The sequence below is a fragment of the Pelodiscus sinensis genome, chromosome 1, assembly GCF_049634645.1.
Source record: "Pelodiscus sinensis isolate JC-2024 chromosome 1, ASM4963464v1, whole genome shotgun sequence".
Lineage (NCBI taxonomy): Eukaryota > Metazoa > Chordata > Testudines > Trionychidae > Pelodiscus > Pelodiscus sinensis.
The window spans coordinates 246,963,749-246,977,372 of NC_134711.1; the positions used below are offsets into that span (position 1 = coordinate 246,963,749).

Below are 13,624 nucleotides of genomic sequence, written 5' to 3' on the forward strand. Positions count from 1 at the left end.
CCGGGATTTGAATTTCCCGGGCTTCATTAGCATAAAGCCGGCGCCGCCATTTTTAAAAGCCGGCTAGTGCGAACCCCGTGCCGCGCGGCTACACGCGGCACGGGCTAGATAGTTCGAACTACGTAGCCATTCCGAACTATCTGTACTCCTCGCGGCGCCGGCTTTATGCTAATGAAGCCCGGGAAATTCAAATCCCGGGCTTCATTAGCAAGTTCGGTATGCATACATTACCCCGCTAGTTCGAACTAGCGGGGTAGTGTAGACATACCCTGACAGACTCAATGCCTTACCTCTGAACTATGCATGGATATGATGAGCTAGTCTGAACTCCTACATCACACAGGCCATAGAACTTCCCCACAATTATTTCTAAAGCTTGAATTAAAAAAAATCCATTTTGTAATTTAAATATTGTCATTAATGATGACTCCACAATAATGTTTATTAAATCGATCCTCTGATTAATTACTGTCCCCTTTAAACATTGACATCTTATTTCCAGTCTGAATATGTCTAGCTTCAACTTCTAGCCATTGGATTGTGTTACACCATTCTCATTATTAAATATCCCATTATTAAATATTTGTTCCCATGTAAGTACTTATGCACTGTAATCAAATCACCCCTTAACTTTCTCTTTGTTGAGATAAATAGATTGAGCTCCTTGAGTTTATCACTCTGAGACACATTTTCTAATCCTTAATCATTCTTTTGTGGCACTACTCTGAACATCCTCAAACTTATCAACTTCCTTCTTGAATTGGGGACTCCAGTGCTGAACAAAGTATTCCAGCAGCAGTCACAAGAGTGCCAAATATTGTATGCTTACACCCAGTTTACCAAGCAATCTGGGTCACTCCATATCAGTGAGCTGCCCTCTTCATTATTTTCCATCCCTCCAATGTGTTGTCATCTGCAACCTTTGCTGATGATGCTTTTGTTTTACTGCTGGTAATGGATGCAAATATTAAACAGAGTAGGGCCAAGAACCAATCCCCCTTGGATCTCACTGGAAAGACACCTTCTCAAAGATGAACATTTGCAATTACATTTTGAGACTGATCAGTTAGGGTATGTCTACACTACAAAGTTAATTCGAACTAACAGACGTTAGTTCGAATTAACTTTGATAGGCGCTACACATACAAACCGCTAGTTCAAACTTAATTCGAACTAGCGAAGCGCTTAATTTGAACTAGGTAAACCTCATTCTACGCGGACTAACGCCTACTTCGAATTAGACAGTTCGAATTAAGGGCTGTGTAGCCACTTAATTCGAACTAGTGGGAGGCTAGCCCTCCCCAGCTTTCCCAGGTGGCCACTCTGGGCACCACCAGGGAAATTGGTCTGCCCCCCTCCCGGCCCTGGAGCCCTTAAAGGGGCACGGTCTGGCTACGGTGCCCGTGCCAGGTGCAAGCCTGCCAGCACCCAGCCAGCAGACCCTGCACCTGGCACAGCACGAACCAGCTACTCGCTGCCACCCGGCCCTCTGCCTCTTCCCAGGACCAGGCTGGCGGCTCCCGGGAGCCTGCCCAGGTCCGCAAGAGGCGGGCGCCCACCTGGTCTAATGCGGATATCGTGGACCTCATCCACTACGTCCGCACTAGGCACAGGAAAGTGGCCGGCTAGGGCAGGATAGCTGCCAGCCAGGCCACCCAGGAGCAGGTGTGCATGAAAATCAGGGTGGTCCAGTGAGACCACCGACTCTGAGCCCTGAGCTTAGAATGGCCGTACTGGGTCAGACCAAAGGTCCATCTATCCCAGTAGCCTGTCTTCCAACAGTGGCCAACACTAGGGACCCTGGAGGGGATGGACCGAAACAATGACCAAGCCATTTGTCTCGTGCCATCCATCTCCAGCCTTCCACAAACAGAGGCCAGGGACACCATTTCTACCCCCTGGCTAATACCACTCCATGGACCCAACCTCCATGACTTTATCTAACTTCTCTTTAAACTCTGTTCTAGTTCTAGCCTTCACAGCCTCCTGCAGCAAGGAGTTCCACAGGTTGACTATTTGCTTTGTGAAGAAGAACTTTTGCTTATTAGTTTGAAGCCTGCTACCCATTCATTTCATTTGGTGTCCTCTAGTCCTTCTATTATGAGAACTAATGAAGAACTTTTCTTTATGCACCCTCTCCACACCACTCATGCTTTTATAGACCTCTATCATATCCCCCCTCAGTCTCCTCTTTTCTAACCTGAAAAATCCCAGTCTCTTTAGCCTCTCTTTATATTGGACCTGTTCCAAACCCCTGATCATTTTAGTTGCCCTCTCCTCTCCCACCCTCTCTCTTCCCCTCTCCCACCTCCTTTTCACAGTCTCCCCAAGTTTTGTTCAATAAAGAGAGTTTCTATTTTTGAACACACGTGTCCTTTATTTTATACATCAGGAAGGGGGGCTGGGGAGGGGTAAGTGGAAGGAGGTGAGGGAGGAATGGGGTACGAGCCCCCAATGGGGAGGACTGAGGTGGCTCTGCGGGCTCCTCGGGGTGGAAGCTCTCCTGCAGCCCCCCGATTGAACCCCCCCTGTATGGCAGCCTGGGGCAAGTGCAGCTGGGCTGATGGCTGAGTGCTGTGATGTGCCGAGTGTGGGCACTCAGGGCACTCCAAGCCAGGACTGCTTTGCAAGCGGGGAACCCCTGAGAACTGTCTGTCCGGGGTGGGGGTCAGGTCCCTTTAAGCACAGCCCTCGGCTAGCCTGAGACAGCAGCTCCACGCTCTAAGTCCTAATCTGATGCCCTGCCGGCACTGCTTCCAGCCAGCCTTAACCTCGGTTCAGGGTCCACTCAATGTGGACATGCTAGTTCGAATTAGCAAAATGCTAATTCGAACTAGTTTTTAGGTCTAGATGAACTAATTCGAATTAGCTTAGTTCGAATTAACTAATTCGAATTAAGTTAGTTCGAATCAGTGCTGTAGTGTAGACATACCCTTAGACATTTTTAAATCCATTTAATGTTTTAAATTTTGTATCATTCTAGTTTTCTAATCAAAATGTCATGTGGTACCTTGTCAAACCTCTTAGAGATATTTAAGTGTATTATATCAACACTTACCTTTGTCAGTCAAATTTCTAATCTTACAAGATAATGAATTTACTTTTATAAGATCAATTTCCATTAACCCACACTGATTTTCATTAAACACCTTACCCTCCTTTAAATCTTTATTAATTCAGTCCTGAATCCGTTGCTTCATTTTCTTTCCCTGGACCAGTATCACGCTGACAGGTCTATAACCCAGGACATCCCATTTGTCCTTTTAAAAAATTGGCATAATAATAGCTTTCTTCCAGTCCTCTGAAACTTTCCCAGTGTTCTAAAATGTATTAAAAAGCAACATTAACCACTGACCGAGATACTTGGCCACTTCTTTTAAAACTCTTGAATAAAGTTATCTACACCTGTCAATTTTAACTTTAGCTGAGAAAAAACAAACTTTTCAAAAGTATTCAAGAGTCTAACTTGAAACCTTGGTGTATCACTTCAGATTCATATTCCATCCCTTTGAACCACTGAGGAGTTCTGTGTACCCCCTCTTCCTATTATGGTACTCTTTCTAAAATCCATTAATTCTTCTAAAAGAGCTTCCTCAAAGCTGTAGCAGTCAATCGTCAATCAGTTTTAATGATAAAATTATCTAGAGAATATTATATCCCTTCACACACAAATGAGTCTGTAAAAGTCACAACTTAGTATTTCCATAATTTGGCCCAAACCCAGAAACTATGGATACGTCTACACTGCATGCTTATTTCGAAATAAGCTATTCCAGATTTTTTTTCCGAAAAAGCTTATTTTGAAATAGCACATCTACACAACAAGGAAGCCTCAAAATTAGTCCAAGGCAAGCTTCTCTAATGTGGACGTGCTAATGTGGAATTAGAGCCACAGGAAGCACTGGGGAGTCATTGTTTTGAATGGCCCTGGAGAGGAGCATCCATACTACTGCTATTCTGAAATAGCTATTTTGGAAAAGGCATTATTCCTCATGGAATGAGGTTTACAGAAGTCGGAATAAGCCGTCCGTTATTTTGAATGTATTTCAAAATAACAGAATTGCTGTGTAGATGCTCTCATTGTTATTTCAGAATAATGGCCGTTATTCGGAAATCATGCTGCTGTGTAGATGCACCCTATGACATATCTAGAGAGACCTTATATTTTATATTAAGATGGCAGAACAGAAGAAGTACATTTGAGATTATGTGCCCTCTTCGGTTCAAGGCTGGTGCATATCTATTTGAATTAAGCAGGAAAAAGAACCTCTATTAGTATGCATTAGTTTGTGATTATTGGTTTTGATTGATGCTATGTTTTATTTACATTTTAATTTTTTTAAAAGATGTAACAGTAGCTTTTGGAGTTGGTATACCCTGACTCCTGTCAGGCTAAAGGCTCTACACTTATTCAGGCCTGTCCCATGTCATGTGACTAGGACCAGAAATAATGATGATGTGTGCATCAAATCTTTATTAAAAACCACACAGAAAGTTAACTGAATAAAAATGCAGTATAACCTACTGGACAGAGAATAAGAGTGGAAGCCCAGAGATCCAACATTATAAGCAAGACTCTGCCACTGGCATGCTGTATGGCAGTGGTCCCCAACGCGGTGCCCGTGGGCGCCATGGCGCCTGCCGGGCCATTTCTGTGCACCCGCCAAGTGATTGGGGCCAGCCCTACCCCCTGGCACATGGTACATGAGCGGTGCTGGCCCCTGGGTGTGCAAATATGGGTAGCCCCGCTCCCAGGTGCATGGCGCAAGCGCTGTGCTGGCCCTGGGCATGCGGCGTATGGGCAGTGCCAGCCCCTGGGCACACGTCACATGAGCGGCCCCGCCTCCGGGTGCAGCCCCTGGGCACGCGGCACATGAGCGGCTCCGCCTCCAGGTGCGTGGTACATGGGCTGTGCCAGCTCCAGGCGCGTGGCATAGGAGCATCCCCCCCCCCCCCCGGCATGTGGCACAGGTGCAGCGCTGGCCCCAGGAGTGCAGCACATGGGTGGCGCCGGCACCGGGCACGTGGTGTATGGACAGCCCCAGCCCCTGGCGCGCAGCGTATGGGCAGCCCCGCCCCCGGGTGCCCGGCGCGTGAGTGGCCCCGCCCCCGGGCGCCCGGCAGTCCCAAAAGGTTGGGGACCACTGGGCATTGAGCAAATCTTTCAGGCCTCATTTTCAGAAGTTCTGAACACTCTAAACTCCAGATGAAGTCAGTGGAAGCTGTAAGTGGTGAGCAGCTCTGAAGATGAGGCCCTTCACCTTTCTTGCCTTATCTATACTGCAATTAAAGTATAGGGCTGAGATTAAATAGTTTCACATCTCAGTTCTCACCCGATTTCACAGTTCAGGGTAGAAAAGTCCACTGTCATGTCTTCAGATGATTGATGAATTAAAAATTTGAAAATGTATCATGCCACAAGTGTTCAATATTATTTTTATTGTTAGAAGCATCTTAATCTCAGTTCTCCTCTGCCTAGTAAACCACTGATGCAGCTTTCAACAACTGATGGTAGCATTAGCAGGGAGGAAAAAAGCCAACAGTAATAAAACTTTAGAGCAGTTGGATTTGGAATGAAATCTTAAAATATTATTAGCTTTCACTAGCATTCCAATCGACCACCCTATTTCTACATGTAATGAAACTGCAATACCAAGCAGCAGCTTTTTAAAAATAAAGATGCATCAGAAAATCTATATTAGAGAACAAACCACACAAGAAATGTACCTGTGCTCCCCTAAATTACTTGCATAACTAACCTTGCACTGTTGAGCAGGGTGCTTATTAAGCATATTTTCCATGAAACTCCTGGGTCTCAGGTGCCAAGTACAAATATTTTTCTTATAACACCACTCTTGATCTTTTCATGTTATTATTGGACTTCTTATTCTTAGCTACACTGTTGCTAAAATAAGGGATTTTTTTTCCTACAAAATTTGCCAAGCCCACTGCTGGAATGCATTTGTATTATCATGTTACTAACGGAATTCCTGTAACATTCCCACTGACCTAATTGTGGGTTTTGGCCTGAAAAGATGACACGTTTATGCAAAGTTGCTAAAGATGTTTAGATGGGGACACTTGAAATAAATCTCCCTTGTGGCCCCTCTTTCATCAGGGTGGATCCCGTTAGGAATGTGACAAGAAAACATTTATTCCTCTTTTTCTTTTCTCACATCCTATTCTGCAGCTGCTAAAAAATGTCCAGATCTGATGAAAACAGTTCAGAAACTTAAACGAAGACAGCTGGAAAGACATATAAGTGACACAAGTAGATGCAAACCAGTTGGATCTATGATCCAATGATCACCAGGCCAAATTATGTCCCAGAAATGTACATGAATGTGTCTCCCATTGAAGTCAATTGGATTAATATGCATATATTTAAAAGCAGAATTTGGCTGTGCTGCCTTTGTCTATATTTTGTAAAGGTATACTTAAAGAAACATACAAATAGTTATTAATAAAAAGAGGCACATTTTTAGGGTACCCACTCATGTGGTAACTCTTATAGAAATATTTCCTCAGCAGTAAAGTTTTCATTCTTTGTAAGCTATTTGCAACCAAAATTGACCTGTGAACGTGGGTGCTCAGAATTAATTCATAGCCCTAGGTAAAGGCAGGGCTGCCCAGGGAAGGCAACAAAAGAGATAGTTTGCCCTCACCCCATTTGAAAGGGCTCACAATAACAAATGTGATTGTGACAGGATCACAGAGCCAGCCAGCTTTGGCCTGGCTGCCCCTGGATTATTAGGAGCAGACAGTCCAAACCTGTGATGCTATGATACTATGTACCAGGTTGAAACACCCAAGAGTGGAGAGCCAATGGTGAACCCTTCAGCTCAGCAGCCATTACTGTAGAGTAAGGGCAAAGCATGCTCACTTTCCAGTCATCCCTCCCCTTCCTGTTTTGGTATGCCCTGGGTTTTTTGGTTCAGTGAATGGAGGGCAGTTTCGGATTTTGCCTCGGGCACCAAAAAGCTCTGTGTGGCCCTAGGGAGGTTTGATATGGAGGATCAAATCATGCTCTCCATCCATACATAAGAAGTCCCAATGAAAGCAACAGAGCTACTCACATATTTAATACAAGCAAGATTTGCTCATTTATCTAATTTGCAATGCCTCCAACCCCAGGAATTTCCTATGGGCTTATCTAGGCTACAGGTACAATCAGTCAAGGGGACCCATAAAAAAAACAGTACAGCATTTTGTGGGAGAGATTACCCTTTAACTATATTCCCAAGCCCCACTAAAAGCTTGGCTGTGTTAACAGAGAAAAGCCATGGCCGGGGCATATTTATAGTCGTGTTTACACTCTAAAAATGGAACTGTGTTTTGTCCCTAACGTATCTGTAACTGTAGTGTATATCCCATAGTAGCCTCTCATGCAAGAAGCTATCAGCCGACTAAAAGGCAAAATGTGCATAAAGAATCAGGAGCATGCCCCCTAATGGGCAGCAGCTTCATCACTCTGGGGAAATCTCCCAGAATACTGTGGCGTCCTTACCTGCACACGTCTCGCCATCATAGGTCTCACACACCCACTCATGGCACTCGCACAATGGACCATAGTATTTGCCCGGCTCGGTCACTTGACAGATGCAGACACCACAGTCGCATTGGCCTCTGCCGCTGCACACCTTTCCCCCAGGGACACGACACCTATGTTCTGACTCAGCCCGGGACAGTCTACATGAGGAAGCAGTATGGGAGCTACTCCTGTAGAGAACAACAAAGACAACCAGCTGTAGCCAAAGTCAGGCACCCCTAACTGGGTGGATGAGAGCTGAGCTTATACAAAGATACTTACTATGGCAGTGAATTTACCTATCACCTAAAAACTCTTAAAAATGTTAATATTCGCTGCAGTTTTACAACCATTGATTTAGCATACGAGGGCTTTCACAGAAGCTACTAATTCAAAACACCCGAACTTTTGCCCTTTGATATCCTGGCGGTCAATAGATGGGTTAATATGAATCCCCTTGAGACACATTACATTGAATTTCATTACATTTGTGATAGATTAAATAGACAGACCTGGTTAAATGATACATTATATTTGGATTTGGATTATTCTGGTGGATTTGAGACATTAAAACTGGCAGGTATGAAGCCAAAAAATAGGGTACAGATGCCAAATTAAAGTTTTTGCAGCTTTCTTGTATCAGGGTATGTTAAGTGTCCAGATTTATTTACTTATTTATTCAAAACAATAGAAGCAAAAGTTGTTCTTTAATTGAATGGTACAATTTATTGGTTAGCATTTCAAATTTGGCATTATCCAACAGAAACCAGATGTCAGATCTGAATTTTTGCAGTGCTCTTATAGTGGAGTGCAGCAGGCTCTGGGTTTTTAATATGCATCAGGGACATCTTAAACATGTTGCCTGAGGTGACATTAGGATTTAGAGGAGAGGGAAAGGGACTCTTGGGATAAAAACCTGTCTAGACCTTAGTGTGAGATCGAGGCCCTGGCAGAACCAATGCACCAAGATTATTGGAGATCTGGATTTATTGGTGCAGTAATAGCATCTGCACTGGTCCTCAGGCATTAGAATTTGCGTGCATTGGAACAAAAAAATGGCTGAATGGAGCAGGAGCTATGTGACAGATCTGGTGGGTAGGTTGTATGTGCTGTTGGTGGGTTTTTTGTTTGTTTGTTTGATTGGTTAGTTAAGTTTTGGGTGATTTGTGCCATTACACCAAGATGTAACCAGATCCAGGATGTTTGATGCACTAGTAGAGGCTGAATTTACTGACTATTTAGGCAGTGAATTAGGAGTGTGGAGTACAAAACTTATCAAGATCCAGCATGAACAGTCTGTTATCTTTTCTCTTTAGACATCCGCATATTTAAGTTTTGCATGTATAATGCAAGATACATTTCTACATAAACTATATGATCCAAGATAATATGTTATACATATTTGTGATCCTAACTACAATAGTGTGCACACATAATTGCATGATATGAACACACACACATAGTGTGTGTGTGCATTATACATTATGTGACCCATTTTCAATAGATTGAAAATATATTTTTACAACAGGTTGAAAATATGCCATCCTTAACTGTATGATATACACAAAGATTTTAAATTTTTGTTGCTTGTGGCAACTTGTTACCATTTAAAGCCTAGCCCATAAGGCAATTGCTAAACAAACCCATTAATTTAAAAGACAAACTTACCGCAGGGACAGGGAGAAAGTTTGAGGAATGGCAGGCAGCAGAGTTAGAAGCGAAGCAGCCAGCAGCAGCACCAACTTGAAGAACCCCTGTGCACACATGTTTAGATCTGAGGCAGTGACTGAGGAAGTCTGAAGCTCTCTAAGAGAGACCCACAGCCAGACAGACCCACTGGGCTTGCAAAGCCCCGAGCTGGCCAAAACCGGCTCCAACGCTATTTCCCCTGGTGCTTCAAGTGCCTTTGATTAGCTGCCTGGAAGCTAGATTTGGGCAGCACTCTGGGAGGAAGACTGATGCCAAACCCCAATGCTCACAGACTAGGCAGGAAAGTAATTAGAAACAGTTGTACGGCCAGATGGTTTATTTTGACATAAAAAGTGTCCTGTTCACAGATTGAGTGAACTGTCTCAGTCTTGAAATACAAGCACCATAAATATTTGGGAAAAGTGTATTTGAGTTAACCTTGATTAATAGATGTTTGAGATAATCTGAGTAATACGACTGGGGAAATGTTCATTTGTCAGTTTTGGCAGACAACATTAACATTACTTTCCAACTGTATTTGAGTGTGTTGCCAGCTGTCAGGTAAGTGCTTTACACTTTTAGAACTAGCTAAAATTATGTGGGTACATTTTTCACCCTGGGTTCTCAAACATTATGTGCTATAAGCTTTACAGTGTGACATTCAGGGCTGTCAAGCTATGACAGTTTGAGTGACTGTGATTTTAAAAATATTATCAGTTAGCTTTTAAAATGCCTCATTAAAACTCACAGCTCAGTCTTTCACCCCAAGAGATAGATACTTGGAAATGCCATAAAATTAATCCAAAATGAAGGGGTCTCCCACCAAATGAGTGAGATTTGGCAGGCCTGGCCATGACACTTCCTTATATTTCATAGAAGTTTTAAGTTTCTGGTCCCACTGATTGTCCAGGAAAGTCACTAATTGCCCCACTTCCTTGAGTCTGAATATTAGAAAAACTTACAACTTACACCACAGAAGAAAATTCATTAGTAGAATATGGATATTCTAGTTGATGTAATACAATGCTAATAATACAATGCCATTTTTTTAACAAAAAATCATGATATTAACATTGGAAATTTTGTTGGTTTGTGTTGCTATTTTATGGACTAAGGTGGGGTGGCCAACCCATGGCTTGTGAGCTGCATGTGGCTTTTCTCCCCCAAAAGTGCGGCTCGCGAAGCCACTCCTGCGCCCCCCAAATGGCCCCTGCCTCTGCCCCCAACTCCCTCTCAACCCCCAGCTCCCCTCTGCTCACTGGGACGGCGATTCAAAATGGCGCCTGTCAACTGAGCCTTTATATGGCCAAAAAGCCTAAGCTTGTTTCTTAAAGGAGCAGTCTCCTTTTTTTTTCCTCAACAATTCTGGTACGGTTCTTCACATTTTTTCCACTGCTGTTTTGGCTCTCTTTGTTAAATGGGTTGGCCACCCCTGGACTAAGGTTTTCAACAGCCTCTTTTTAACTTCAAAAAAAATCTTTTTAAAAAGAAATCTGTAGCTGCACTGTATAGACAGTATATAATGGGCTAGAAAACATTTCAAGTTTTAGTTAAATAGCTTTACTTCCAGAACTTATAGGTAGTATTTACAATAAGTTAAAAGAGCTGAATTATAGAGAACTAGCAGACTGGCCCAGTGTTGACCAGGTCTAGGGTTTCCAGGTGTCCGGTTTTCACCCAGACAGTTTGGTAATTGCATTTTTTGTCTGGTTAAAAAAAAAACACACAGAAAATACCAGACATGCAAAATGTTCGGTATTTTCTGTTTTTCTCGGACGGAAGGCTGGTGGGGACATTTTTTCCCTGCTACATCTGGTGGGGGGAGGAGTGGGGTGTTCTTGGGACCACTTTAAAAACTTCCCCCAAACTCCCCTGCAGCAGGGCCAGATACTTCCATTTCTTCTCCTGCACCTGGGAGAGGCATGCACAGGAGATCTGGTGGAGGGAGAAACTCCACATGTTGGAGCCCTGCGGTATTTCAGTGAGGTGGCAGTGAAAGAGGCTGTAGCTCCTTCCCAGGTTCAGGCGGCTGCAGACGCTGCCAGCAAAACTCCTTTTGCAGTGAGCAGGTGTGTGGGATGAGAGGAGAGCAGAGAAGAGGAGAGGAGAGGGGAGGGGAGGGGATCCATTCCCAGAATGGGAGGGAAGGGAAGCCCCGAGGTCTTCCCTGCATGGAGCACCTTTTGGAAGAAAAGGGAAGCCACAGCAGGGCCAGCTTCTCCCTTTCCCCCAACCCTTCCCTGAATAGGCTTGCTAGCCTGTGGCAGACTGGAGCCTTAACAGTTAAGGAGGCACGCAGGACTGGAGGGAAGGTGTGTGTGGGGAGGGGAGGGGAATACGTTGCAGGAGTGGGAAGGAAGAGAATCACCCTCAGCCCCTTCCCCGCATGGGGTGCATTTAGAGAGGAAGGGGTGGCCACATCTGGGCAAGCCCCAGAACTCCTTCCCTGCAATAGGCTGGCTGCAGCAAGGAACAATGTCTTGTAGCCCTACACTGGCCTCAGTGCCTCCTTAACAGTTAAGGAGGCATGCGGGACCTGAGGGAAAGGCTGGGGAGAGGAGAGGAATCCCTTGCAAGAGGAGGAGGAAAGGGAAGCCCCCTCCCTTCCTTGCATGGGGTTAGGGTTGCCAGGTGTGCAGTTTTCACCTGGACAGTCCGGCAATTGATTCTTCTGTCCGGTAAAAAACAAAACAAAACAGAAAATACCGGTATTTCTGTTGTCTGGCGGATTTGTTTTTATCTCAACCAATTTTTCCCCCGCTATGTTTGGGATTTTTTCTGAAAGTATCTGGCAACCGTAAACAGGTCCTTCAGGAGATATCGGGTATGGACATGCAGAAAGATTGGGGCAAGGGCATTTTCTCTTTTCCACCTGGCCACCCTTCAGCCTTCCCCAAACCTCTTCTTCTCCCCCACTTCCAGGTCACCCCCAGCCCACCTAGGGCCTGTTCTCCCCTCCCCCCAACTAGCCTACCTCCCAGCCCACACGGGGCCTGTTCTTTCCCCTCCCTCCACCAGGTCACTCCCCCATGCCGTCTTTTGCTCCTGAGCCTGTCCTCTCAGCCCACTAGGGGCCTGTTCTCCCCCACTTCAGCGCTGTAGCCAGGGGTTGGGAAGCAGGGAAAGGGATTGGGACAGGGGAAGCTACTTACTGGTGTGCTGGCAGGTGAGATGGCAGAGCCACAGCCCTGCTAGCCACTCCATTGGTGGTATAGCTGCCCCCAGTGGACGCTTCAGGATAACTCTGCCTTCAGTGGCCACTCTCATATCGCGTCCCTCAGACATGCCCCTCGGTTTGCATGTTATGGAAAACTGTCCTTTCCCAAAAGCTTGCAGTTGTCTTGGTACAACCAATCCTTGACCTTGCTTTAAGTTCGGAGACGAGGAAGCTGCATACCAAATTTGATGGCCCTACCTCTTACCATTTAGGAGGAATTTCTGAACAAATGGACTCACAGGGTGCATCTACACAGCATAGTTATTTTGAAATAGCTGACATTATTTCGAAATAACAATGCGAGCGTCTACACAGCAATTCTGTTATTTTAAAATAATTTCAAAATAACGGGTAGCTTATTTTCAAATCTGTAAACCTCATTCCACGAGGAATAACGCTTATTCCAAAACAGCTATTTTGGAAGAGCAGTAGCGTGGAAGCTCCACTGCTGCTATTTCGAAATAGCTCCTCCCCAGGGCCATTCAAAGTAATTACTCCCCAGTGCCTCCTGCAGCTTTAATTCAAGGTAGCACGTCCATATTAGGAAATTTTGAGGCTTCCCTGTCGTATAGATGTGCTATTTCAAAATAAGCTATTTTGGAAAAAAATTCCAAACTAGCTTATTTCGAAATAAGTGTTCTGTATAGACGTACACGCAGACAGACACAGAGACAGACAGATGCACTCTAATATATACAGGTTAAACCTCTGTTTTCTGGGACTCTCTGTTCTGGAAATATCTGTGGTCTGGCAGGATTGCAGATGTTGCTAGACCAGAGAACCCCTGGACCATAGAGACCAGAGGGACCCAGAAGCCCTGAGTTGCAGGGCTGGCTGCAGAGTAGCAGCATCCCTAGCAGCCCTAGGTTTGTGGACTCTCGGTAGCCCCAGAGCCGCAGAATTTAAGCAACCTGAGGGCAGCAAAGTCCCAGTGGCTCAAAAGCTCCGGTGACCCCAGCAGCCCCAGGGCAGCAGAGCCCCAGCCACCCTGTAGGCACAGACCCCCAAATGTCCAGGAGGCATGGAGCCCTGGTGGCCTGGCAGCCCAACAGCAGAGCCACAGCAGCACCAGAGCCTCCCCTCCACAGGAGTGGAGATTTGGAGGCCCCGGAGGTGCAGAGTCCCAGCAGCCATGGGGCAATGGAGCCCCAGCAGCCTCAGAGTCCCCACAGCCTTGGGATAGGAAAGTA

At 45.2% G+C, this 13,624-nt stretch overlaps 1 protein-coding gene across 1 annotated transcript in view; it reads right to left on the reverse strand.

The window, feature by feature from the left end:
* The window catches only part of ITGBL1 (integrin subunit beta like 1), a 253,955-nt gene extending 244,516 nt beyond the window's left edge, over positions 1-9,439 (reverse strand). The window contains exons 1-2 of the mRNA XM_075918746.1: positions 9,197-9,439; positions 7,508-7,719 (exon numbers count right to left, since the gene is read on the reverse strand). Of these exons, the coding sequence (XP_075774861.1) occupies positions 7,508-7,719; positions 9,197-9,294 (310 nt within the window). The 5' untranslated portion in view covers positions 9,295-9,439. The remainder of the gene's footprint in view (positions 1-7,507; positions 7,720-9,196) is intronic.
* Between the last annotated feature and the right edge of the window lie 4,185 nt (positions 9,440-13,624).